The sequence below is a fragment of the Lepidochelys kempii genome, chromosome 17 (assembly GCF_965140285.1).
Source record: "Lepidochelys kempii isolate rLepKem1 chromosome 17, rLepKem1.hap1, whole genome shotgun sequence".
Lineage (NCBI taxonomy): Eukaryota > Metazoa > Chordata > Testudines > Cheloniidae > Lepidochelys > Lepidochelys kempii.
In genome coordinates, this window is record NC_136396.1 from 20300404 (window position 1) to 20328198 (window position 27795).

Genomic DNA, 27795 nt, shown 5'->3' on the forward strand with positions numbered 1-27795 from the left:
TAAAAAGGTAAATAAAATGGAACACCCAAGATTCAATAGGCCACCCTCATTATAAGGAAAAGAGAACTTAGGAATGTAACCTGCTTTCACTATATCCTCAGAAATAAGTCAAGATGCAGTGGTCCTAACACAACTGATTACTCAAAAAATGAGTTAGTGCAAAGCTTTATATAAGAAGCGAACACAGGATTTCTCTCATTTTCCCTCACTAATAGCTCCTACCAGGATGGCTGCTTAGATACATAATTCAATCGGTTTAAAAGGATGTATAAAAATATTTAGTGTCCAAAGAATGACTAATTAATTCTAGATGAATGTAACCAGAATCAGCTCAGAGAGAAGATTACATTATCACACCCTGGTCAGAACCAAGACAAAATCTTGGCAATACCAGGTCAAACTATACTTCACTCATCATTGCTTTAGGCACATCTCACTCTTCCAACACAGAACCTACTTTCTGTGGCAAAAAGCACCACTAACTGATTCTAATTCTGGAACTGAAATGCTATTTTTAGACCAGAGATACTGAGACCTTAGTGGTTCAGGAGCCAAATTGACAATCAACATTACCCAAAAGAGCCACAGTAGTAAGAGTTCATTATTTTTCATTTACTGTTTTTAAATATTTTATATACTTTCACAGCAAAATGACTGACCAAGTGTTATTTTATCAACTACAACTGGTTAACAACATAGTAAAGGCATCCTGATTGGTTAATAATTAAGTCACACAATGTGTTAATACCATGTGTTGCAAAGAGCTGCAGGAGACACATTAAAGAGCCACTTGTGGCTCGTGAACCTCAATCTGAGTATCACTGCTTTAGACAGTGTTCTCTTTCCTGCCTTTACCTTCCCTCCCCAAAATGAAGCAGCACAGAGTCAACGGAAGAATCTTTGGGAGGTTTGCAATCCATGTGAGGCCTGGTCCACACTTAAATCTTATACTGGAATAGCTAGGTCAGTCAGGGGTGTGGAAAAAACCACAACCCCGATATCAACATAGCTAGCTAGCAAGAACCCCAACTCTGACAACCGAAAAGTGCTTCAGTTGGCTTAACTAATGGCATTGGTGAGGTGGTGCAGAAAAAGCCCTCTTGGCGTATGCCGGGGCTAGGCTGGCACAGCTCTACTGGCATTGATTGGCTCTGTAGTGCCGACGTAGCCCTGCTCTGCACCGAAAACGTGCGTTGACTTACCTGTGCTGCTGGGCCCTGTGAAAAATGCACATCCCCGAGAGAGGCCGTTAAGCGGACCTAACCCTGCTGCAGACACCGCTAGGTGAAGGGAACAATTCTTCCACCAGGCTAGCTACCGCCTCTGCGGGAGGTGGATCAGTAACAGCATGGCTGTAGCCGGCGGCCACGCTAAGGTCGCTGTAGTGGCCACAGGCTGAGTGAGCAGCAAGGAGATGGCGCGACCTGGTGTCCCACGCAGCCCCCCAGCACAGACACCGCCAGGGAGGCCGGGGGGGCGGGCGGCGGCTGCCCCGCCTGGACACGGTAGCGGCCGCCGAGCAGAGCAGGAAATGGACCTCAGAGCCCATTAAAACCAGCCACTTCACTGAGTCCCCACGACTCTGCCCAGGCTAGGCACCCCAGCCCCGGCTCTGCCCAGGCTAGGCCCCCCGGCCCGCTGCCCCCGGCCCGGCCTAGCCAGCCCAGCCCTGGCTCTGCCCAGACGAGGCCCCCCAGCCCAGCCCAGCCCCGCCCCGCCCCCGGCTCGGCCTAGCCAGCCCAGCCCTCCAGCCCCGGCTCTGCCCAGACGAGGCCCCCCAGCCCAGCCCAGCCCAGCCCAGCCCCGGCCCCGGCCCGCTGCCCCCGGCTCGGCCTAGCCAGCCCAGCCCTCCAGCCCCGGCTCTGCCCAGACGAGGCCCCCCAGCCCAGCCCAGCCCCGCCCCGGCCCAGCCCCGGCCCGCTGCCCCCGGCTCGGCCTAGCCAGCCCAGCCCTCCAGCCCCGGCTCTGCCCAGACGAGGCCCCCCAGCCCAGCCCAGCCCAGCCCAGCCCAGCCCAGCCCGGCCCGGCCCGGCCCGGCCAGCCCAGCCCTCCAGCCCACGGCTCGGCCCGCTGCCCCCGGCTCTCCCCGCCCGGCTCACCAGGCTCCATGCCGCGCTCCGCCATGCTGGTCTTTACGACCCCACTGACCCTTCCTGGCAGCCAATCACAGCGCCCCGTCTGGGTCACGGGTCAGCTGACCCAGGCGGCGGGCGGGGCTCTGGAACCTCGTTGCTGCGCCGAGCGGGGGGCGGGGCGGGCTCCGGGAGGAGCTCGGGGCCCGAAGCAGGAAGGGGCGGGGTCTAAGCAGGAAGGGGCGGGGTCGAGGCGGCGGGAGGTTGGGCTCGGTCCAGCAGCGGGGGCGGGGGCGGGGGCGGAGCGCGGCCTGGCCCCCGCCCCCCCCCCCCCCCCCCGGACACGGCGTGTGCCCGCCGCGGCCCTTGCCTCAGTCTCGGGTTTGTGTCGCCCAGAGCAGCGACTGCGTCTTGGTCTGGGATGGGGGGGGGGGCGATTTATAAACACAGAGGCGGTGCAGCAGTGGGTGTCACCGCGCACCCTGTAAGGGGAGCCCGCTCTCCCGCTGGCATTGGCCTGTCTCAAGCGATGGCTCCGGTTACAGGGCGTGTGGCGACACCCACTGTTTCCTGTCCCCTCATGCGCCAGTAGATCGGTGCGTCTCCGAGGTGCCACAAGTCCCCCTTGTCTGCTCATCAGAGGGGAGGGGCTAGCCTCCGCCTGTGCCCCTGGGGCTCTGGTTAAAAACAGAGGCGGGGTGATTGAGGTAAGGAAGAGCTGGTAATTAAATTAAGGGTCTGGAGGAGACTACAGAATGCGGGGAACTCGGAAGAAATATAGCCGCGTTCTCTGAGCCAAGGTTACATTCAGAAAAGAGGGAGATGTGAGGGGGACAGGTGAGAAGAAGGGGCCAAAACCAAGTGAAGGGCTAGCAATGGTATCGAGAAGTTCCCACTCTACCTGTGGTAGTTATGTGGCCCCATCACTGTAGTATCCCAGCGCTTCACACTGTCTAACCTATTTCTTCTCACAGCCCCTCGGAGAAGTAGAACTGTGCTATTATCCCCATTGTACAGATGGGGCACAGAGGCACACACAGACTAACCGCCAGATTGCCAAAGGCATTTAGGCACCTAATGGGATTTTCAAAAGCACCTAGAAAGTTGGGTGCTTTGTAAACCCCACTAGACGCCTAGCTGCATTTTGGGGTGCCTAAAAACCTTTGAAACACTGGCCTGAGGTCATTCAGGAAGTCCAAGGGGAAATAGAACCCAGGTCTCTGAGGGCTAGCTTTCTGTCCACTGGACCAGCCTTTCTCTCTGCCGCATGCTGCAAAAAAAAAGAGAACTCTTATACATGGGAGCAAAACCAAGAAGGCCAGCTCTCTGAGACTCCCAGGCTATTGGGAAGGATGTCATGGTTGACAGCATGAAAAGCAGCACAGAGGTCAGGAAGGATGAAGAAAGAAAGAGAAAGAATGAGAGTCAGATGAGAGGAGATCATTTAACAGGTTCTGCCCCATGCTGGACTGTAGAGCAATGGCTGCTGTGAAATTTTATATTTTAACTGAAAACCATTTTGTTTTGTCATTTTTTGTTTGGAGTTTGGGAAAAGGAAGGAATGAGAAAGTACTGTATGAGTATCAGATGTGTTTATGCCTCAAATTCTTCAGGTTTCAGCTGTATTCAGGCCAATTCAAGAACAAAGAACAGAAATTGCATCCATAGAGTCCATAAAGTTGATTGTTATTGTCACGATTTGTATTATTTGTGATATTGTATTATTGTGTCAATAGCCTCTGTTTGCCAGAAGCTGGGAATGGGCAACAGGGGATGCATCACTTGATGATCACCTGTTCTATTCATTCCCTCTGAAGCACCTGGCATTGGCCACTGTCGGAAGACAGGACACTGGACTAGATGGACCAATGGTCTGACCCAGTATGGCCATTCTTATGTTCCTATTCACTGCCACCATCTGCGCTCAGCATTGTTCAGAATATGCCAGAAAATATAGTCCCTGAGCCAATGTGTATCAAATAGTAGCCCTGGATAAGATGGCTGAAGATAGTTAAGTATGAAGTGTATAATTATTGAACACATGTTAATATCCATGAGTGGAGGCGCTGATGGCAATAGAAGTTTTACCTGATTAAGGACTGTAAGATTTGACCGTCCAACTTTTTTTTTTTTTTTCGAGAGGAAGAGCTGCCCAGAGCTCCTGTGCCTGTTTATTTTCCTTTCCTGCCTGCAGTGGCCCTGATATACCTCAGAAGAACTTTAAAATGTGGAATTTTCTTGGTGTTTGGTTTTAAATATTCACCTGTGAGAACTTCAACTCAGTCATTGTGGTGTTGTTCTGAAGAGCCTTTTAGAAAGTAACTAGCCTTTAAACAGAAGTGAGCAGTGTTGCCAACTCTCATGATTTTGTCATGAGTCTCATGATAATTATTGTTTTCTTTAAAGCCCCAACTCCTGCAGTCAAGTGGATCTGTGATGATTTCAGCCTTCCTTCTTAAAGAAAAAAAGTGAGTTTCTGGCCCTCATGGCTGTGGAGAAAGATTCAAAATGTGACCCAGTGCACCCTCAAGGCTCAGAAAGTAGAAAGCAAATAAAAAGAACACCAAATCTGTTATTTTTAAACACTCTCATGATTTTTAAGCCAATCTCATGATTTTTGGTGAGCCTGACTCATAATTTTTGAACATTTGGGATTGGCCATACTGTGAAAGTGACTTGAAAGTGTCAGTTTCACCCCTGGTTAAAGTCAGTTTCTAGTCTAATATTTGTAGTGAGGTGTCAAGGTTCCTTCCCCACTCTGAACGCTAGGGTACAGATGTGGGGACCTGCATGAAAAACCTCCTAAGCTTCTCTTTACCAGCTTAGGTCAAAACTTCCCCAAGGTACAAAATATTCCACCCTTTGTCCTTGGATTGGCCGCTACCACCACCAAACAAATACTGGTTACCGGGGAAGAGCTGTTTGGACACGTCTTCCCCCCCCAAAATATTTCCCAAAACCTTGCACCCCACTTTCTGGACAAGGTTTGGTAAAAAGCCTCACCAATTTGCCTAGGTGACTACAGACCCAGACCCTTGGATCTTAAGAACAATGAACAATCCTCCCAACACTTGCACCCCCCCCCCACTTTCCTGGGAAATGTTGGATAAAAAGCCTCACCAATTTGCATAGGTGACCACAGACCCAAACCCTTGGATCTGAGAACAATGAAAAAGCATTCAGTTTTCTTACAAGAAGACTTTTAATAGAAATAGAAGTAAATAGAAATAAAGAAATCCCCCCTGTAAAATCAGGATGGTAGATACCTTACAGGGTAATTAGATTCAAAACATAGAGAACCCCTCTAGGCAAAACCTTAAGTTACAAAGAAGATACACAGACAGAAATAGTTATTCTATTCAGCACAATTCTTTTCTCAGCCATTTAAAGAAATCATAATCTAACACATACCTAGCTAGCTTACTTACTAAAAGTTCTAAGACTCCATTCCTGGTCTATCCCCGACAAAGCAGCATATAGACAGACAGACCAGACCCTTTGTTTCTCTCCCTCCTCTCAGCTTTTGAAAGTATCTTGTCTCCTCATTGGTCATTTTGGTCAGGTGCCAGTGAGGTTACCTTTAGCTTCTTAACCCTTTACAGGTGAGAGGATTTTTTTCTCTGGCCAGGAGGGATTTTAAAGGGGTTTACCCTTCCCTTTATATTTATGACATGAGGTATCACCCCTAGAGCCCCAGGCAGGTGCAGTATAAAGTTGCAGGGCCTTTCCCTAGTAGGATGTTTCCAAACATTAAATGATCTATTCCAAGCTTGGTGAACTGCAAAAAGTAAATAGCCTAAATGATAGGAAGTAATCTAGATTTTTTTCTACAATTGTTTCCATTGTTATATTCAAGAGTAAGCATATGCTTTAAAATGTTAAGCCTGATCAGTGTCCCTTAAGTGACATGACACAAGATGACAGAACATGTTAGTATTAGAGCTGAATGGGTCTCATATTTATTTAATTTTCTTTCTGTATATAGGAATTAGATACAGTGCTCCCGTCAGCTAATTTCTAAATTATTGTCTGGAAAAAAAAAAGTTTTCAGGTGCCTAAGTAGCCCATGTAATCACAGTTAAAGTTGCCCCCATCCCAAAATCTGAAATGGTGCCCCTGCATGAACTTCTTAAATTCTTTTTTGAATCCCATTATAGTTTTGAACTTCACAACATCCCCTGGCAATGAATGCCACAGTTCTCATCTGCTCGTTTGGCAGATTCTCACACAACCACCTCCGTGTCTTTTCCCGTGCAGCCGCCTTGGCATGTTACAAGCTTCCTGAGCTCATCTGTAAGGGTCCCTACTCTATCCACATTCAAGTCCCTCCTAAAGACCCACCTCAGCCATGCTGTCTAGAGTGACTTTTGTTGATTTTTAAATAAAAAGGGTGTAAGTTGCCTATTGTTATTTCCCTTCCTCAGAGCTCTGTTCCTAGGTTGGGAACACCTCCTATCAGGGACTGTCCTTGTTAAGTGTTTGGAAAGTGCCTAATACATAGTGGGCACCACTGCAAATAAATTATGAAGAAGAAGAAGAAATCGTCCTTGGGTCTGGTTCACTGCTTGTCTCAGAACGGGTTAGGCATGGAACGTGGGGCTGTACTCTGAAAAGTGACTACGTCAACCTATCAGTCACTCCACTCAGCAGGTCAGGGCAGTATTCAGAGTCAGGGCTGCTCACTTGAGTGTTTAACTTCTAATGGGAACTGGGTGCCCAGATCTTTCTGGGAGCTTTGAAAATCCCACCCTTCACCTTCAAATACTGTACAAATTAATTAATCCTCACATCCTCCAGGTGAGGTCTGTGGTATTAGCCTCATTGTACAAATGTAAGAGTGGAGGCAAAGAGAGGTTAAGGCCTTGTCTACATGCAAAGTGGGACCAAAATAACCAGCTGGGGTTTAATTCACACCTTCAGGTATTTCAGTGCATGTCTCTGGGGGTGGACACTCTTATAGCAGAATCACAGGGTCCCATCCCAGGGGGTAGCCCTGTTAGTCTGTATCCACAATTTCCTTGGTTGAAAAGAAATCAGATGACATTTTACAGCATCCTGTTTCTGGCTTCGGGCGGGGTGGGGGTAGACCTCAGCAGTTCCTGGCCCCCTCGCCTGTCTTCCTGCTGGCAGAGCTCTTCAGGGTTAGCCCCGCGTCTGCTCGGCGCTGTGGGTCCAACTCGGCCGGTTTTGTCTCTGTCGCAGACTCCGCCCTGTCCGGTCACATCAGGAGCGCTAGGACCCAGGGCCAGAGCCGCGGGGGGCAGTGAAATGAACTGAGGCCAAGAGGAGCGTTTCTTGCAGCGCTCGGGAGGTGGGAAGTTGAGATCGGCTCCGAGAGGCGCCTTGTCTGCGTCGGCCGAGCAGACTCCGAAGAGCAGAAGAGAAGCAAGGTCAGACTCGCTTCCCCTGGGCTGGGGGGGCGGAGCGCGGCCGGCCCCCCCCGGACACGGCATGTGCCCGCTGCCGTGTGTAATGATCAGCCCCGCTACTGATCCCGTGCGGGATTTCCAGCCGGCATCTCCTAGGTCAGAAACCCAGGTTGGAAGGCTCCTGGGCGGCCCCCTGCTCGGGAGCACTGGGGCAGGTCCTTGGAGTCAGTCTCGGATTTGTAAAAAGAACAGGAGGACTTGTGGCACCTTAGCGACTAACCCATTTATTTGAGCATAAGTTTTGTGAGCTACGGCTCACTCCATCGGGTGCAGCTCACGAAAGCTCATGCTCAAATCAATGGGTTAGTCTCTAAGGTGCCACAAGTCCTCCTGTTCTTTTTGCGAATACAGACTAACACGGCTGCTACTCTGAAACCTCTCGGATTTGTGGTGCCCAGAGCAGCAATTGTGTCTTGGTCTTTGTGGGGGGCTGATTCTCATTTACACTAAGACCACTTTACACCCTAGGAGTGTAAAGCGGCCACCGGTGCCAGAACCGGGCGGACCAGGGAGCCATGCCCCCCCCCCCAACAAATGAAACATTCCTTGTGGGAAAATGGGGGGGGGAGAGGACATGTGGGGTCACGTGCCCCCGAGATTTCCGCCCGGGTTCGCGCCAGAAGTTGGTCAGCGGGAGCCTGTCAGCACTGTGCCAAGGCGGGAAGGGACAGGGCTGCCTCCAGCCGCAGGCCGGAGGAGGGGAGCGGGGATAACCTTGCCTGTGTCTTTGTAGAGCTCATCCCTTCCCTCCCCACTTCCCTCCTGCGGCTGGCAGCAGCTCCCCTCCCTCCCCACCTGCACAGCACTGAAAGTAGGGTGACCCTATTTCCCCAGGGAAAACGGGACACAGGGCAGAGCTGGTCTGAGCTGCTGTCTGAGCCCCTTCCAACCCAGCTAGAAATGTAGATTTTACTATTGCTAAACTCTTTATCCTTTTACTTCAGAAACACTTTGATTAAAAATAGAAGTCATGAATTTTCAGATCAACTTAATATGTCAGATGTTTCTAAAAGGAAGAGATCTGTTATTTTACTAAAAGTTTTAAAATATTAAACTTTTTATTTTGATAAGAATTTGACAAATAATCTATTTTGGAATCTTTCTGGGCATAAATTCAGCCATGTTTCTGGATTCATCTTACTGCAAAACTGATTTTTAAATCAATTTCAAATATCTGACATAGGAACAAAGGAATTGTCATAGTGGATCAGACCCAATATTGGGTGGCCAGCACCAGATGCTTCAAAGAAAGGTGTAAGAACTCCACAACAGACAGATGTCAGATAATCCCCCTTCCCCCCCACATGATGTCTCATCTCAACCTCTAATAATTAGAGATTCATAGATATTTAGGTCAGAAGGGACCATTATGATCATCTAGTCTGACCTCCTGCACAACGCAGGCCACAGAATCTCACCCACCCACTCCTGCAATAAACCTCTCACCTATGTCTGAGCTATTGAAGTCCTCAAATCATGGTTTAAAGACCTCAAGGAGCAGAGAATCCTCCAGCAAGATTTGCCTAAACTCTGAAACATGAAGTTAATATCCCTGCCAATATTTTTGTTAGCATGAACTATTATAACTCTGGATGTTCTTGTTACCCATTTATATGTGCACTCCCTCTTAGAATCTTACTAAATTCTTGGCCTCAGTGACGTCCTGTGACAACAAGGTCCATAGTGTACACTTTGTATGAAAAAGTATTTACTTTTATTAGTTTTTGAATTTGTCACCTTTTGATTCAATTCGTGCTTCCTTGTTTATGTGTTATGAGACCAGGAGAACAGAGCTTGTGATCTATCACCTTGACACCATTATTTTATGTCTTTATTGTGTCCCCCCCTTATTTGTCTCCTTTCTACGGTAATAAAACCAATCTTTTCAATGTCTCTTCACCAAAAATCTCTCCTGTGTTCCCAGTGATTCTCATTGCCTTTCTCTAACTGTGCAATGTCCTTTTTGAGATGAGCGACTAGTATTGTACACAGGGTTCTAGATGAGGCCACATCACTGATTTATATAAAGGCATTATAATATTGTCCATATTATTCTCCACCTCATTCTTTATGCATCCTCACATCTTTTTGCTTTTTAGACTATATTTGCACATTGAGAAGGAGTTTTCATTGGTGCCCAGGTCCCTTTCTTTAATTAATACAGTTAATTCAGAATCTTGTAAGGTGTATGAGTAGTTTAAATCTTCCCTTCCACTGTGCATTGCTTTGCATTTATCAACATTGAATTTCATTTACCATCCTGTTACATATTTGTGTAGCTTAGCTAGGTCCCTCTGAAATACTTCACAGTCCTGTCTGGTACCGACTAACTTAAAAAACTGTTTGTCATCTGTAAATTTTGCAGCCTCACTGCTAACCCCTGTCCCGGGTCATTAATAAATATATTAAACAGCCCGAGACCTTGTGTGGAATCTTGAGGCATTCCACTGTTGGCTGTTGCTAAAATGAAAGTTGACCATTTAATTCTACTTTGTTTTGTCTCTGAGCCAGATTTTTTTATCCATGATACTTGGCCTCTTTTTCCACAACTATTTAGTTTCTTTTGTAAATTTTTTTCGTTAAAATGACTTGTGAAAGGCCTTTTGAACGTCTAAATAAATTATGTCCACTGGTTCTCCTTTGTCCACTACTTTGCTGACATTCAAAGATATAAATAAATAAGAGGTAATAAATTAGTGAGAGATGAGTTTCCTTTGCAGAAACAGTGCTGGTTAGAGCCTAAGTTTAGTAAGAAGAGGAAGGCAGGTTGTAACGGTCCTCACTCAGGCATTGGTTGGGAAGCATGGCCCAGGCCACAATCTGTGGCTGACAGCGGGGTTGTTAGTATGGGAGCCCAGGTCCTCCCACTCCACTGGGCTGCTACCCAGGACCCTTTGAGCAACCAGTGATCTGGCAACTGAGGCTGCTTAAGGCTGCCCTCCCTGGGCCACTTCCTATTTCACCCGCTCCCCACTAGGTCAGCTCAGACCAAGCCTTTCCCCTGATAGGGGAGTCCAAATCAAGAAAATAAGAGGAGATTTCCAATGTCCACATGCAGGGGAGAGGGGAATACTTCTGCCTCTGGTTGTTTCGGGGGTGGGTTCTCCCTTCCCTTAGGGAGGGGCCCCTTTGGGGCAGTTGTTTCAGAGACTTCAGTCTTCACAGTGCACGGCTGGAGCTCTGGGCTGCAGATCTGCTCTTTTCCAGGTCTGCCCTCAAATGAGCTGTTTCCCTGTCTTTTAATTCCTCCATCAGATCATGGAGCATTTGCTGCAGGTGTGGCAGGGTGGGTGTGGCTGGGCCCAAAATAATCCCTTAGCCCCTTGTTACCCCGTGTGGAATTTGTACACTCCATCACACAGGTCTTGGGGTTAAGATAGCAGAGTGGGGCTCAAGGGTACTGGGTTCTATTCCTGGTTCTACCATTAATTATGACCTCATGCTTCCACCATAAACCCTTACCACACCCCACACTTAACATGAATAGTGTGGTAAATCTATTGCATGCTGAGGTTGTGATGAAGGTTTTGTATTGTACTGCAAAGCTGGTTAATCTGTTGGGTATATGTCTTTTATTAGTTGGAGGCAGAAAGCAGTCCTTGTGATGATGCAGAGTCTGTTGCTGTTAGTGGCAATGTGCTGTAATCCTCTCCTAACTGTGGTGCATACCCACTCATAGGTACTGACTCTGTACCTATGGGGCTGGAGCACCCGTGGGGAAAAAAATAGGGGTGCTCAGCACCCAATGACAGCCCAGCCTGTCAGTTTCTTCCCCGTCCTCCCCCCCGCCCTGTGCCTCCTGCCTGCTGGGATCAGCTGTTCAGCGGCATGCTGGAGGCGCTGGGAAGGGAGGGGGTGCAGCGAGGGCCGGGTGCACTCAGGGGAGAGGGAGGAATGGGGGCAGGAAGAGGCTGGGTGGGAAGAGGCTGGGCAGAGGTGGGGTCTTGGGGCAGAGCAGGGATCAAACACGCCAGGGAAATGAGGAAGCCAGTGCCTATGTATCCACTTACTATTAGGATAGTTACCTTTTGCTTAACACAGCTTAACACTCATCAGTAGGTCTTATCTTCTGGTAACCGCTATGACATGCCTCTGCACGGTTTCATCCAGAATAATTCCAACACCGTTTCAGTAGATTGAACTCCCTAGGTAATAGATTTTATAACCCTTAACCAGCATCTTGGCTTTGCATCCTTTCCATTTGGTCTCTTTGTTACAATAATTTTATACAAAGATTTTTTTTTCACTTTGGCCATATGTGAACTGCATTATTTATAATTGCATTTTAATAACATTAGAATTAAAAACAAAATGACCCCATCAGAGTGAGAGGTTTACCTGCTAATGTACCTCCTCAGAAGAAGGTACTTTCATGGGACAGCCAGGTAGTGTCCTCCTGCTGCCCACACTTATTGTTTTAAGTGAGAATTATCCTTTCCCTTGTTTCAGGAACAGGATGGCCACGGAGGAGAAGCATCCATGTGTTGACCTGAACACTAAGTATCCTGATGTGGTTGTAAAAGTTGGAAAAGTAATTTTTGGTGAGACATACAGGAAGGAAAAGAACAAACAACACATCAAGAAGAAACAAAAAGAGAATATCTCCCAAGCAGCGTGTGCATTGTTGAACTCAGGAGGAGGTTTGATAGAGGCAGAGATTGAAAATGAGGGCTACAATGAAGGAGATGGGCTTGGGAAGGATATAGAAGATTCCTTTACAGAACTTATTCCATCTCAGATGTTTGCAGACTACTTTGAAAGCATTAAGCAAAACAGCAAACTTTTAATCTTTGTTAAATCATGGAGAATTGAAGTTTCATCTTCATCAGATATTTCATCTTCATCTCGTATTTGCAGCCAGAAAACAGGCTTGTACCAGAGATGTGGCACTTCTGTTAAACTCATGAATTCCAGTGTTGCTGCACAATTTTTCAAAAGGAAGAAAGAGTGTTCCAGGAGAAGATCTGATGAGACACAGCAAGGAGCTGAGAGAGCCGTCCTGAATGGTTTTGAGGAAGAACATGACTCAATTGAAAATATTTTTAATGTACAGCACCTCACCCATGGTGAGAAGCTGAACTTCTCTGAGTCGACACGTGTTGACTATAAAGAGTTTGCTTCAGCAGACAACCTGAACATCATCCAGAAAGACATTGAAGACAAATTACCAAAGTACATCTCTGCTTTTGCAAACACACAGGGGGGATATTTATTTTTTGGTGTGGATGATGAGAGGAAAGTTGTTGGTTGCAGAAAAGAGAATGTAACAGCCAATCAGTTACTCAGGATAGTAGAGCGTGGCAGGCAGAAGGTGCAGCACGTCTTCCATTTCTGCAGTTCTCGGCCAGAACTGATTGTTGTCCCTAAAATCCTGAATGTACGGGATAATCAGGGAAACTTGTATGGCTATGTATGTGCTGTGAAAATTAAGCCATTTTGTTGCGCTGTGTTTTTGCATAATCCCGACTCATGGATCGTGAAGGATGACCGATTTGAAAGATTGATGGCCAAGGACTGGATGGACCTGATGACAACACCTGACCCAGGTCCAATTATTTTAAAAATAAAAGTATCATAGTTTATTTTTTCCATATTAAAATTAACATCAGCATTTGTAGCATGGTAGCACCACTGTTGGCTTGACAAGGAAGTGATCCTAAAATTTAAAATCAATGGTGCTCCAACCCCAGAATGCTTTTCTTAAAGTGACACTGCCAAGTTAAAATTCACACGTCTGTCAGAATTTATTTGACCTGTTTGCTGTTATAACCAAGGTTACCACATTTGAAAAATCCATTTGTTTACTGTGCTCACGAGACAACACTGTGTACACAGCCATTTGGTTTCTCCTGTTTGCACAGGTGTTTCAGACAGACAACAAGGAAAGAGAAGTATTTAGGCCCGATTCTGCCACCCTTAATCACACTGAGTAGTGCCCTGTGTGTTACAGGGTGAGGTGGGCTGTTCGGAGGAGCTCAGGACCCAGCTGCCACCAGGGGGGCTGGAACGATTTGTGTAGCGGGGGTGCTGAGAGCCATTGAACCAAACTGTAAACCCTGTGTAGGATGGAAACCACTTCAAGCCAGGGGGGGCGGCAGCACCCTCGGCACCCATAGTTCCAGCCCTTATGGCTGCCACTTGTGCCTGGGTTCCCTTTCACATCAAGTGACTTCAGGCTACAGCAGGGTCTGCCGGGTAGAGGGAAGCAGGATATAAAGCGCTTACTGTTCACGGTAAGGGAGAGAGATCTGAAGAGGAAGCTCCACAGGGGCCTGGGTCAGCAGTGTTTCCTCAGGGAGAGGGACTGGGGAATGGAGCCCTGGAGGGGGTTGGTGGACCACTGCTGGAAGAGGGTGGACAGAAGTGCAGTATTCGGTTGTAACCCCCCATTAAACAGTTCCTAAAGTATACTCATCCATAGGCCATGGTGAAAGAGATTCCATCAGTTTGTCCCGATTGAGGGATGTGACTCAGTTAATTTAGACCAAATTTGTCCTTCACCATCCTGGGGCCACTTCCATTTTCTTACTGAACATTATTGAGCTACGGGAGAATTCTGGGGAATGGAGCCCTGGAGGGGGTTGGTGGACCACTGCTGGAAGAGGGTGGACAGAAGTGCAGTATTCGGTTATAACCCCCCATTAAACAGTTCCTAAAGTATACTCATCCATAGGCCATGGTGAAAGAGATTCCATCAGTTTGTCCCGATTGAGGGATGTGACTCAGTTAATTTAGACCAAATTTGTCCTTCACCATCCTGGGGCCACTTCCATTTTCTTACTGAACATTATTGAGCTACGGGAGAATCTTCGAGTGGAGGCTACAGAAGTCTTTTATTATTATTACCATTTATAATTTCTAGGAACAAATAGAAGGTGTCTTTCCCAAGCTCTAGACAACCTTAACATAACACACAGGGAATCAAATATAAAATCAAACCCTCATGCCAATCATATGGTGTAGGGCAGTAAATAACTAAAATTCTTACAGCATGGGAAAAATACTCCACCCTTATTAAATAGTTCCTCTCTAGCAAGATTGCCCTCTGAAGCCCCACACCCCCAATGAACAGATGAGCCTTTCAGCATGTCCTGAAGGATCAACAAATATGGACTATTTTGAACCAAGGTTGGGGAGCGAGTTCCAAAACTGAGAAGCCCTCAAAGGGAATACCTTGCCAGTCACCCCCACTGTCTTCTGTCATGAGAACTCAGATGCCGACGCCAGTCTGAGCTGTGGTGGTATGGCCTGAGGTGAAAAGTGTCTCTCCGTTTGGGAGGTCCCAGGCCATTTAGGACTTTATAGGTCAAAAGCTACACCTTAAACTCCACTTGGAAACCCAGAGACAGCAAGACAAGGCTGTGTGATATGCTCACAGCAAAACACGCCATGGAAGAAGGCGACTTATCCTTTCTCCACTGTCTTCAGTTTCTGGCTTGATTTAAGGTGCAGCACACTGTAGACAGGTTTCAGAGTAACAGCCGTGATAGTCTGTCTTCGCAAAAAGAAAAGGAGTACTTGTGGCACCTTAGAGACTAACCAATTTATTTGAGCATGAGCTTTCGTGAGCTACAGCTCACTTCATCGGATGCATACAGTGGAAACTGCAGAAGACATTATATACACACAGAGACCATGAAACAATACCTCCTCCCACCCCACTGTCCTGCTGGTAGACACTGTAGACACCCACTCTTGAGGTGATAAAATCACAAGTCATGGTAGTGAGAGTCACAACCAAAAGATAAGATGTCAACATCCTGGTTAGATGCAAGCAGAGGAAGCCATTTTGGCTAACCCTCCAACTGTAACTGGGAATCTAACCAGAGTCCCAAGCAGCAAACAAGAATAACAAACGGTGGACAAACAACATCTGTTAAGCTATGTCTTCATTACTAAAATAGGTGTCTTTTTGTACTAAGATAGATAGCTCTCTCGATGTAAAAACACATTTATACAAAGGCAACAGCAAAAACATGGCCTCACAAGGGCAGACAGAGTCTTTGTCCAAAATTCCAGTTCCGTTCCCACCTTATCAACATCTGATAACTGTTTTATCTGGATTGAGTCTCTTGTCCATGTCCTAATCTCAACCAGATGCAGGGAAACACAACAACCACATCATCTGAATTGGAAGAGACAGTATGAGAAAGCCACAGAGAAGATATCACAGCCCACACTTCCTCATTAACCCTCCTAGTGGCTTTATGCACACACTGAACAAGAGGGAGAACAAACTGGAATCCTGTAGAACGACATGAGAGTGCTCTCCTACCCTTTTGGTCGGTTGCAAAGAGCATGCATTTATTGAATACTTGATAAACATATTCTGTGCCAATATAGGTCCCTGCAGTATCACCCAACTCAATTTCAGCTACATGTGCAAAACTGGGGAGGTCCCTCATCCTTAATCACATCACAAATGGTGGAAACCTTATTAATGACCAGCCTTCTCTTCATCAGCATGAACCAAAGATCAAAGTCCTTTTCTTCCAAGTTCACACTCCTGAGAGATAATTAAACAAGAAACCAATGGGAATGAAATCAAATATCTTGGTCCTGATTTACACTTGCTAATGACCTTTCCTGCCTTTCTTCCCCCACTTGCTACCATAGGCATAAGGGAACCCAAGGTCTGGCAACCAAAACCCCACCTCAATGTCTCCATATCTTCAGTATGTAGCAGAATTATTCTACCGTTTCAGCCTCGCTAAAGTGAAAGGACACTGCTGCTGCAGCTGGGTACCCAAATAAGAACCTTTAGTTAAAATAAATAATCTCATCTCATTTTGAGAGTTTCCACATGGTGCTCATGCTAGACCAGTGCATTTACCATGCAAAACCCACACCAATTATGAGAGCAGCTTAGAGCATGCTAGGTAAAAATTCATATGGGGGTGATGGGGTGAAATAAGTGTGTTAATATTAACTTTAATTTACTTTTAAAGAGATTTCAAATTTAGCTGAAGTTCTGAAGACTGTGCTCAGTCTGTCAGGTGCATCCCCACTCTCCAAACCCGTGTTTTCCAACAAAGGCCTCACGTGTCTGTCTGATCTGCGAAAAGCTCTATTTCCAGGTATGTCTCTTTGGTCTGTAATGTTTTGTATTAGTCTATTTCTGGCATCTGGACATTGATGGACATAATGATTGAAGGCATCCAGTTTAGAAATGATTAGAACTTAATAGAAAAAAATATATTCTATGTATGTAGAACACATGCTTTTTGAAGAATTGAGGACTGAAGGCAATGGGGACATATAAATTGGTTAAAGCAGACCAACTGGTATGTCTTAACACTGACCTATCTGAATCCTCCTTATCTCTCTGCCAACCCTCCCTCACCATGGCTAATTTATGTAAATGTGCGATCTTATGTGAAGTTTAATATTTATTCCAACATTTTTCATTTTTCACACAAGAAAGCTGTGGGTTCTACAGAATTACTGTGTTAAGTGGCTGTCCCTAAAATCCAAGTGTGAATTCCCTGCAGCCTCTGGGGTGTCAGACTCTTAATATGTGAATTTAGTTTTGGTCGGCTGGATTTTCTTAGTATTTGCACTTTATTCACTTTTTGATGTCCCTTTTACAGTTGGTTGAACTAACTGGAATAATAATGTTGATTGCCTTTAGGCGCTTTTTAGGCTAAGGAATTGTTCCTGAACCTTTCCTCATTTCTATGTATACATTCAATGTTTGTAACTATTTGCCGAATAGCTACAATGAATACATTTCAGACTATGGGTTGTTTATAATCAGTTCATATTGACTATTCATTATTCATTTTTTGTTATTCACAATGTGTGGTTTAACACCTATGTCACACCTTGTTCTTTCCACTCCCTGACTGGCTGAGGGAACTGTTTTAAACAGGACAGTAAATAATCATAAATAATGAACTTCTCTTGTAAATTTACAGAGGAATAATAATTTGTCTGAATGCTTGTAAGAAAGTCAGGATGCTCCAGTAATCCAGAGACAAAGGAGCTCACCCAAGGACATGCAATGAGTCAGTGGCAGAGGCAGGATTAACGCTCATGGGAACCTGGAAGGACAAGCACTGAGTTGGGATCTGGTGACCCAAGCACGTACAGCTCCCATTGAATTCAGTTGCAGTTGTGAGTGCTAGGCCCTTCTAAAAGTCAGGCCCAAAGCATCCCAAACTGGGTACCCAGAAAATGAGGAATACATAGTTTAGTGGCCACCTGTGGAAAATTCCGAATTAAGTGACTTGGCCAACATCATATTAAAAGTCTGTGGCAGAACCAGGGATAGAACCCAAGTCCTCAGGGCAGCTGTGAACGTCCTCAACTATCAGACCATATTTTCTCTTTCTGCAGTCTCCCACCTCATTCACCTCACGTCTTCCAGCACTGAAAGTAATAGTGCTATGCCAATTTTACACCAACCCAGGATCTGGCCCAGTGGATGTTATGTAGTGTATTATTCTGTTGTATGGAGATGTGGCTTCCTCGACTCCCCATGTGAATTAGCCATAGCACCATTACCTTCAGTGCTGGAAGATGTGAGGTGAATGAGGCAGGAGACTGCAAAAAGAGAGAGCCACCGTTCCAGACACGTAGCCTAGGGGGTCAGTCGGGCTCCCAGTGGGGGAACCTGGGGGCAGCCACAGAGCTGAGAGCCCGGGCTCTCAGCCCTCTCCCCCTCCCCTCCTTGCCCCTCTTCAGTTGGTGGAAGCACTCCTGGTGAGGACATGCACCACCAACAGAAGGAGGGTTGTGTGGACATGAACCACCACAGTAATTACTGTAAGTCGACTTAACATAGGTTGACTTAAGTTTGTAGGGTAGACATGCCCTGAGCAGAGGCACCAAGGTATTAGTGGCCAATGGAGTCTGAAATCCCCTTCCATCCCTACAGGGGGTCCCTACAGAGTATGGTTGAGACTCATTGGTGGATGATTATGGGCAGGGGGTTGGGGTAGTGTGTCAGGAAAGCTTGTTTGCCATTGCTCCTGCTGTACTGGTTTCTGTGCAAAATAAGACTTCGATCTGCAGGGTTGCCAATCCAACATTTTTAACATCAAGAAATTCAGTTGGAATAATTTAAAATGGTATTGCAGTGTCTAACCAAAAGAAAAAAAAAGAAAATAGTCATAAAATTTGTTAATGTTTTTCTAATTCTCTCACTTTCTAGTGTATTCTAATAAAATAATATACACACCAGAAAACCTCACCAAAGGGCTGTTTTCAGAGTATCCAGGGCTGGAGAATTTAATGAACGAGCAAATGGAAGAGCTGCAGGCATCTCAGGGACTACTGATATTTTCAAGGAGCTGGGCTGTAGATATCGGATTGCCAGAGAATCAGCAAGTTGTCTGTGATGCTCTCTTAATAGCTGCAGGCAAACACCCAACGCTGTACACTGTGACTCAGAAGGACTGTTCTGCGAATATGTTTGAATATGCAAGACAAACTGCTCGTGCATTGAAACAGAAACTGGTAAATGTTGGGGGATACACTCAGAGAGTGTGTGTGATTCCCCATCTCCTACAGCTTGGAACCAATGAAGAAGGAAATACAGAATTAGGTTTGCAAGTTAAGTACCCTGCTAGCTACACTGTATCCCAGAAGGACATGCCAAAATTACTGGACTCACTTGTGATAATCTTACTGGGTTTTAGGTCTTTTTTAAGTGACAGCCTTGGGTGTGAGTTTTTCAATCTCCTCACTATTAAACAATATGAGATACTTTCAAAAGATCTCCACAAATGCAGGAAGCTGTTTATCTATGGCCTGCCAGGAACAGGGAAAACAATAGTGGCCCTGAAGATCATCGAGAAGATAAGGCACATGTTTCGCTGCCAGTCTGATGAGATTCTCTACATTTGTGAGAACGCGCCACTGAAAACCTTTGTGAGGTGAGCATTTTGTATGCAACTCAAACCTGTGCCCGTAGTTAATTAATAGTAAATGTCAAAGGGGCATTGAAATTGGGGAGAAAACGTATGTCAGTAGCCAAAACCATTTTTTTGCAAAGTAGCAGATGTTTCAGGCTCTGTCTACAGTGTGAACAATGACATTCAATTCACCAGCAGCACAGCTCCCCACAAAGCAGGGTTAGAGGACATGTGGGAGAAATGCCCGAACCCTATCTAAACGAACAGTTTCCATCATACCCATCTCCAGTGGAGTATTATAGGTTTTAAGGTTGCCAGCATAGGCACAGCCTGAGATGATACCACAAGAGAGAGGGTAGTTTTCATGTTACAGGACAATCTGGACTGTTGTTATGGTATTTGGAAGGCCCTTTATAACAATCCACTGTAAAACATTTTGGGCCAGATTGATCTCTCCGTTGGCACAGGGATGTGGAAACTGCACCTCTGCGGGTCAGCTAACCTCTTGCAGACCAGAGGGGATTCACCTCTAGGGGAGGGCAGGCAGGGTTTCTATTGATAGGCTCCACTGGGGACTAAATTGGGGGAGATCAGCTTTGATTTCTGCTGGATGTTGTACAGAAGCCTGGCTGACAGAGGCTGTAGCTGGGATGTGCTAAAATCAGTGCATCTCCTGCTTGCTTTTATTTTTTAGGCTTCAAGGCTCTCCAGTTTAGGAGAAGTTGCAGCCCTCTTTGGTGCATGTATGGTACAAAATTACATACCTGAATTCCAACACTGAATTCATACATACAGCTGCACCAGCATTTACAATGGTAGAGACACTACTGTGGACGGGGCTCAGGTGTTTCAGCAAGTTGTCGTGTTGACAAAGTGCTGAAATGTCCGAGAGCCCGGTCTATACAAATGGTTACATTGGTGCTAGAATGGTGGTGTCACTACTCCCATGCTTAACGGTTTCAGAGGAGTAGCCATGTTAGTCTGTATCAGCAAAAACAACGGGGAGTCCTTGTGGCATCTTAGAGACTAACAAATTGATTTGGGCATAAGCTTTCGTGGGCCACTTCATCAGATGCATGGAGTGGAAAATACAGTAGGCAGGTGTAAATATACCGCACATGAAAAGATGGGAGTTGCCTTACCAAGTGTGTGTGGAGGGGGGAGGGGAGGGTCAGTGCTAATGAGGCCAATTCAATTAGGGTGGAAGTATTAAGGGGCAGTAACCCACTTCCCCCTTAATTGAATTGGCCTCGTTAGCACTGACCCCCCACTTGGTAAGGCAACTCCCATCTTTTCATGTGCTGTAATATATATATATATATACTGCTTGCTGTATTTTCCACTCCATGCATCTGATAACGTGGGTTTTAGCCCATGAAAGCTTATGCCCATATAAATTTGTTAGTCTCTAAGGTGCCACAAGGACTCCTCATTGCCCATGCTTAAAGTTAGCCATGTTCTTAAGTACCTTAACTGAATCGGGGCCTGGATCAGTGCACAGGCAGAAATCCATCAAAATGATGTTGAATGTTCTCTTTTATTGGGTAGAAAGAGAAACATTTGCCAGACTGTGACCCGATTCACCTTCTTTCAGGAGTATTATAATCAATTACTGAGGCACATAGTAGTTGATGAGGCCCAGAATTTCTAGTCAAAGGGTAGTGAAGATTGGTACACAAAGGCTAAGCAGCTCACAGAAGGAAACGATGGTCATGAACGTGGTATTCTCTGGATTTTCCTGGACTGTTTACAAACAAGCCACACTTTTCTCTGTGGTCTTCCACAGCCAAGAAAACAATATTCTCAGGAATGGCTAACCAAAAGGATCCAGAATGCCACTCACATATACAATATTATGCTCCAAGGGATGAAAAATCTTGTAGAAAATCCACAAATAGATATTCCTGATAAGAACTTAAAAAGGGCGCTAAAGAAAGCTGAATGTGGCCACCCCCTGCCAGGAGGTGATTATAGGGAAAAAGAAGTGTAGGTGAATCACTGGAATGCGTTACCTAGGGAGGTGGTAGAATCTCCTTCCTTAGAAGTTTTTAAGGTCAGGCTTGACAAAGCCCTGGCTGGGATGATTTAATTGGGGATTGGTCCTGCTTTGAGCAGGGGGTTGGACTAGATGACCTCCTGAGGTCCCTTCCAACCCTGATATTCTATGATTCTATGAAGCTACTGTAGATTGTAATACTGGGAACTGTTTGGTTAAAAGGCAGCCAACCAACAGGCTTGTCTTCTCAAGTAGCAGGCACCTCCTGCTTGTTAAAGGATATGAAGCTATTCTTTTTCTAGGGTTTATCAAAGAAGTGATGTGTAGCACCCACATGTCAAAGCCACAAAAGCTAAGGTGGGAGTCCCTTATCACTCCTCCCCCTCCTTTCTTCAAAGAGGAGAGCCTTAGTTTCAAACCCACAAGAATTCTAGAAATATTGTGATTGAAATGGATTTATTTATAAACATTCTAAAGGCTCCATTCTTTTAATTTTCATGCTAATCAACGGAACTAAAGCATGGGATTAAAGTTAAGCACATGCTTAAATGCTTTGAGGAACTGTAGTCATAGAGTATTAAATCTCATTGCCACATGGCTTCATAACATAGCAGTTCAGTTTGCCTTTCCTGTGATGATCAGAGTCTTAGATTCATCACCAACCAGAATTTGTAGCGCGTGTGAGAAAAACTGAAACCTGGATTTATGGCGTGTCCTAAATATTCAAAAGCACCAGTGAAAAGCGTGTAGCAAGTTTCTAAAATTAATCTGTCATAAATCTGAGCAGGCATCCTGAAGCTGGGACACTCAACTGAGAGTCTTGTTTCCATGGAAAGCAGACATTTGAAGTGGAGGTCAGCAGCTGAAAATGATTCAGCTACTTGTGGCTAGTGCTCATTTCTGTTTCCTTGGAAATGGATCTAAGATCCCGAAAATAAGTATCAAAGTGAAAACTTTTAAAATAGAACTTGTCTATAGCAAGGCAATGCAATTAGAATGAAAATATTCCTGTCTGTAGGTTTCAGAGTAACAGCCGTGTTAGTCTGTATTCGCAAAAAGAAAAGGAGTACTTGTGGCACCTTAGAGACTAACCAATTTATTTGAGCATAAGCTTTCGTGAGCTTCAGCATCCGATGAAGTGAGCTGTAGCTCATGAAAGCTCATGCTCAAATAAATTGGTTAGTCTCTAAGGTGCCACAAGTACTCCTTTTCTTATTCCTGTCTGTATGCATCCCTACACAAAAAATGATCTCAAATAATTTTCAGATCAAATTTGCTACATAACTAGGGCCCTACCAAATTCACGGTCATGAAAAATGTGTCACGGATCGTGAAATCTGGTCTCCCCCCTTGAAATCTGGTCTTCTGTCTGCTTTTACCCTATACTATACCAATTTCACAGGGGACACCGGTGTTTCTCAAATTGGAGGTCCTGATCCAAAAGGGAGTTGCAGGGGGGGGTCACAAGGTTATTTTAGGGGGGATCACAGTAATGCCACCCTTCTGCGCTGTCTTCAGAGCTCAGGGGCCAGAGAGCGGCGGCTGTTGGCCAGGCATCCATCTCTGAAGGCAGCGCCCTCCCGGCAGCAGGGCAGAAGTCAGGGTGGCAATGCCAGACCACGACACACTTCTGCGCTGCTGCCTGCAGAGCTGGGCGGCTGGACAGCGGCGGCTGCTGACTGAGGGCCCTGCTCTGCAGGCAGCAGCGTAGAAGTGAGGGTGGCGATACCATCCCAGGTCACCCTGACTTCTGCGCTGCTGCTGGCGGGGAACTGCCTGCAGAGCTGGGCTCCGGGCCAGCAGCCGCCGCTCTCCAGCCGCCCAGCTCGGAAGCGGTGCCACCAGCAGCAGAGCAGAAGTAAGGGTAGCAGGACGGCAACCCCCCCTACAATAACCTTGCTACCCCTCCCCCCCACAACTCCTTTTTTGGGGTCAGGACCCCTACAATTACGACACCATGACATTTCAGCTTTAAATAGCTGAAATCATGACATTTGCAATTTTTAAAATCCTATAACCGTGAAAGTGACCAAAATGGACTGTGAATTTGGTAGGGCCCTATACATAACAAACTCGAGGAGTGCAGATTTCTGGTATAATTCTGTGTTCAAGGTATGTGGGTATCTGGGATGCATGCATTAGTCTTGGTAAGAGTCATTTTTTTTCTTAATAAAGTCAAAGTTTTAATGGGATGGGAATTGGTTTTGTTGGTATGCTGCAAATCTACAGAAAAATGATTTAACTGACACAGCATTCAATCTACATTGATTAGATTTAGAGAAGTACTTTGCAGCACACACACTAATATTTATCAAATATTTTATTTATATTGTAGTGAAAAAGGAATTTGCCAGTCTGTGACAAGAGTAACTTTCATGAAGAACAACTTTGAAAAGGTGAAACACATAGTAGTTGATGAAGCACAGAATTTCCGGGAAGAAGATGGCTGTTGGTATAGGAAGGCTGAATGTATCACCCAAAGTCATAATGAGCCTGGTGTTTTCTGGATCTTCTTGGACTATTTACAGACAAGTCACCCTTTCGTATCTGGTCTTCCACCTGCACGTCAGCATGACCCTGTGGAATCACTAACCCAAGTGGTCCGTAATTCCACGGACATATACGACATCATAAAAAAACAAATGGAAAGGATTGTACAAGATAAAAAATTAGGAAATGTTCCTTATGAGCGTTTAAAAAACTTGTTAAGTGAAGCCACATGTGGTCACGATGTATCAGGTGATTATACCATAAAAAGAAACTTAAATATGAACGAAATAGCAAATTATGTGGCTAGACAATGTTTTAGCTATTTACAAAAGGGCTACTCAGAGAAAGAGATTGCTATTCTGTTCAGCACAAACGATGATAAAAAAAAATATGAACACATAATAAAAATAGGAATGAGGAAATATAGGCTGAATCCAGTTTTCCAAGAAGCAGATGAAATACAGGGAAAGCGTATTATTCTTGACAGCATCCGTCGCTTTTCTGGCCTAGAAAGGAGCATTGTGTTTGGTGTCAATCCGGTCTCTACCCAGGACAAGATTTCTGACAACCTTTTACTCTGTGTGGCATCCAGAGCTAATTTACACCTCCATTTGCTGTTTGAAAAGATCCCCAGTGGTTACTCAGGAGTTGTTTAATAACCCATCTAGGGTTTGCCTACAGTTCTAGTAGTGCAGAGAGGATGAGCTATATTCATGATATGGTTTTTGGCCCATGGTTCCAAATTTGCAAAATGGAGACATTTCACAGTCCCTAGCTAATAAACTACCTGAGACCTGCCGATGCACAAAAAAACAGAAATAAAGTGACACGGCATGCAATGGGCAATTTGAACCACTGTGGGGCCTAACTACTGTTGAGAGTTTCCATGGACTAGTGCAGCATCTTGTTTAGACTTTGGTTGCATGAGAATGAACGGGCAAGTGGTAGGCAACACGTTTTTGGAGTGAGTGCGGGGACTGGAAGAGTTCCTGGGTTCTAGTCCTCACCTTACCACTTCCCCAAGGCTACACTGTGCAAGTAAGTCATTTGAGCCCGATTTTCAGAAGTGGCTTCTGATTTTGGATTCCTGGGTTGTTGTTTTCTGGGTGCCCAGGGTTAGATACCTAGGCTCCTACATCCATATTTAGGCTGTTAAAGAAATATAACTGGATTTTTTGAAAGGTGGTTAGCACTCCAAACGCCACTGGACATTAGTAGGAGCTACAGGTGCTCAGCAACTCTGAAAAAGAGGATTTTTTTAAATTTAGGAACCAAATGTTAGATACCTAGCTTAGAAATGTTTGGCCCTATGGACATGTTTTCAGATACGTTGATCACCCACAGCTCCTACTGAAGTTTTAGGTGCTAAGCACTTTTGAAAATCAGGTCTTGAGTTTCGAAAGCTGGGCATACAAAATGAGAGGCCAGTTTTGAAAATGTAGAACTTAGTCTCTGCCTGGTGTTGGAGATAATATTTCCCTGTCTTCCACAGGGGTGTTGCGGCGTCTTTACAGTTTGGTGACCTGTTTGAAATCCTCTGGAGGGAGACATTAGAACATTACTAAGCATTAATATTATTGAGCAACTGGAGCAGACTTCAAATTCAAATATTTTATTTGATGCTGCAGTTGGTTCCAAGAGCAGTTAGCTCCCAAGGTAGCCAGCCCAGATGGAATGCTACAAGGCAACCAGAGAACCCTGGAGGAGGAAAGTTTGGAGTGATGTAACCTTGCAAGTTATTTGGCATAGGACAGGACTGCATGGTCCAAGGAAACTTTGGTAGCCTCAGAATATTAGGGGTGAAATACTAGCCCTCTTAAGTCAATGGAACCAGGAGTTCACCCTAGGTTTGAACCTTGGAATGATGAACTTCAGATGCTATATAAAACATTTTTAGGGTAACCTGTGAGAGCAAACAAAGGTTTGGTTTGGTTACTCAATGCAAACCAAACCACTTCTTACATTTGGCTCATAGTTCAACTTGATTGGTATTTAGGAATAAGTAACTAGCAAAACTGATTAATTTGCACTTATATTTGAGCGAGGGAAAGCTTATTCAGATCTACTTACATTCACTACTAACTACAAAAGTACAGCCCTGGGTCTTGGGTCTTTGCTGGGTTCTCTTTTCTTCATTCTCATTCAGAATTTTGGTTCCTTCCTTAATTCAACATCTATGTTCTATAGCCAATGATTGCCTACATCTTTGGAATTTGATAACTGAGTTCTTCAGCAAAATATGTGGAAGGTTTTCTTTTTAAGAGAAGTGAGTAGGTGCCCAAGATTTACATCAGGCTATGATTAAACTCAAGGGAAGTCATTGGGTTTAACTAGAGTCAGCCTTGATTGGGAGTTTGCACCCAGTTTGACCGATGTGTTAGGCTAGATATCCTTCTGATCCTCAAGTAGCTACAGCTTTCAGTAAACTTTTTCCATCTGCTTGGGCTGGGAAACTGTACCCCTTCCTTTGTGACCTCCTGTCTGGATCACTGCAACTCACTGTACCTAGGGTGACCATGTCTGCTTTTGCAATACCTGCTACTGGTCTAGAACTATCTAGGTGGCCGTATGGCCCTCCTGATCCCTGGAGTGTCTGAGCATCTGTATGCAACAGCAGAGTCTTCTCAGCAATTATGCTCCACAAAGAATTCCAGGTCATATTGAAAATCTTGGTCTTAGTTTGATAATACCGGTTGACTGCAGCTGCCCAGAGGAGATCATTCCAGTGGACAGAAAGGTGGTTTCTTAGATAATTTTCAAAGCCATCCATGGAATAGGCTCAAACTATCAGACTTGCTGACAGAACTTGAGAGTGGAAGATAGAACCCCCTTGGCAGTCAGTTCACGATCCAGTTTTCTATGCCCCAGCCTGAATGGAGTTTTACTCCAGGAATGAATTTGGCGCAGTGACTTTATTGCCTTTTTTTGGTTTTAAGCTATTTTGTGCTTGTCCTTATAGGAATGAACTATGAGCGCATTGTCTGGCTAGAATTTTTGGTTGCGTTTGAATTGGCTGCCAGCTAACTCAAACTAAATAACATAATTGTAAATTCTAATGCTGAACCTCCACAATGCTCAGCTAGGAACAAAGTTTGTGTCCTGGGTCTAGATTAGTTTTTACAATGCAATGTATTATTTCCAGGGTTTTCAGTCTGTGGGTCACAACCCCGTGAGGAGGGTGAGAAAAGGAGTTGACGAACAGGTTTCATGGAGGTCACGAACTCACTCATTTTTGCCTTCCTTTACCCATTTTTCAAAAAAAAAAAAAAAATGTTTCCAGCCTTCACCCTTGTGGAGTGTAAACAGATTCAGTGATGCCTGCTTGAGTCTGCGGACAGCCTAAAACAACAGTTCTAAGAGGTGTGAACTGCCCAGTTCATCTCTTACCAATGCCCTGCGGATTCTGCCACTCCGAGGGCATGGAACGTGGCATTTTCCCAACAGGACAGAGAATTCAGCATTTTTGCTAATAGCACCACTTTGCTTTCCGGTTCCCTGCTGAGAATCTGCCCGCAGCTACCTCTTGCGCTCAAACTTTCCTCTTGAGGGGTAGTTACATGGATTACAGTGCCTGCTCCCCAGATTGTTCCACGCATCCAGGCGCCAGCATGGCCGTCACTACCATCCTATCCCCCCCCTCCCCCCCCAACCTGATTTGCTTGTCCGGTGGTAAGAAAAATAATAAACCAGATTCCTGATTATGTAGCACATAATTTACCATTTTCTATCAGACTATTGATTTTCTGCTTCCCTGCAGCTACGCAATGGCTTTATACATGCTTGGATTCAAATTTAGAGAACTGTACGCTAAGATTCCATTTGTTAATATGTCAGGTGTTTTCTTTCGTGGATTTAAAATGGGTCCGTGCTAACTACATTGCTTGTCTCAAACATAAAGAATCTGTCTGTAAAATCACATGAAATAAATCTTAATTTACAAATTGCTATTT

General features: G+C 45.3%; 1 protein-coding gene and 1 non-coding gene across 2 annotated transcripts; one reads left to right on the forward strand and one right to left on the reverse strand.

Annotated features, from left to right (window-relative positions):
* Positions 1-327: 327 nt before the first annotated feature.
* Positions 328-423, reverse strand: LOC140899914 (Z30 small nucleolar RNA). Its single transcript, XR_012155501.1, has one exon. It is a non-coding gene; the product is annotated as a Z30 small nucleolar RNA (small nucleolar RNA).
* Positions 424-2501: 2078 nt separating this feature from the next.
* On the forward strand, positions 2502-27759 carry LOC140899600 (schlafen family member 9). Its single transcript, XM_073315388.2, has 7 exons — positions 2502-2779; positions 4479-4540; positions 7275-7462; positions 11951-13047; positions 16450-16578; positions 18657-19380; positions 23691-27759. Exons 4-7 carry the CDS (start codon positions 11958-11960, stop codon positions 24499-24501), a joined length of 2754 nt encoding a protein of 917 aa, XP_073171489.1. The 5' UTR covers positions 2502-2779; positions 4479-4540; positions 7275-7462; positions 11951-11957; the 3' UTR covers positions 24502-27759.
* Positions 27760-27795: the final 36 nt, after the last annotated feature.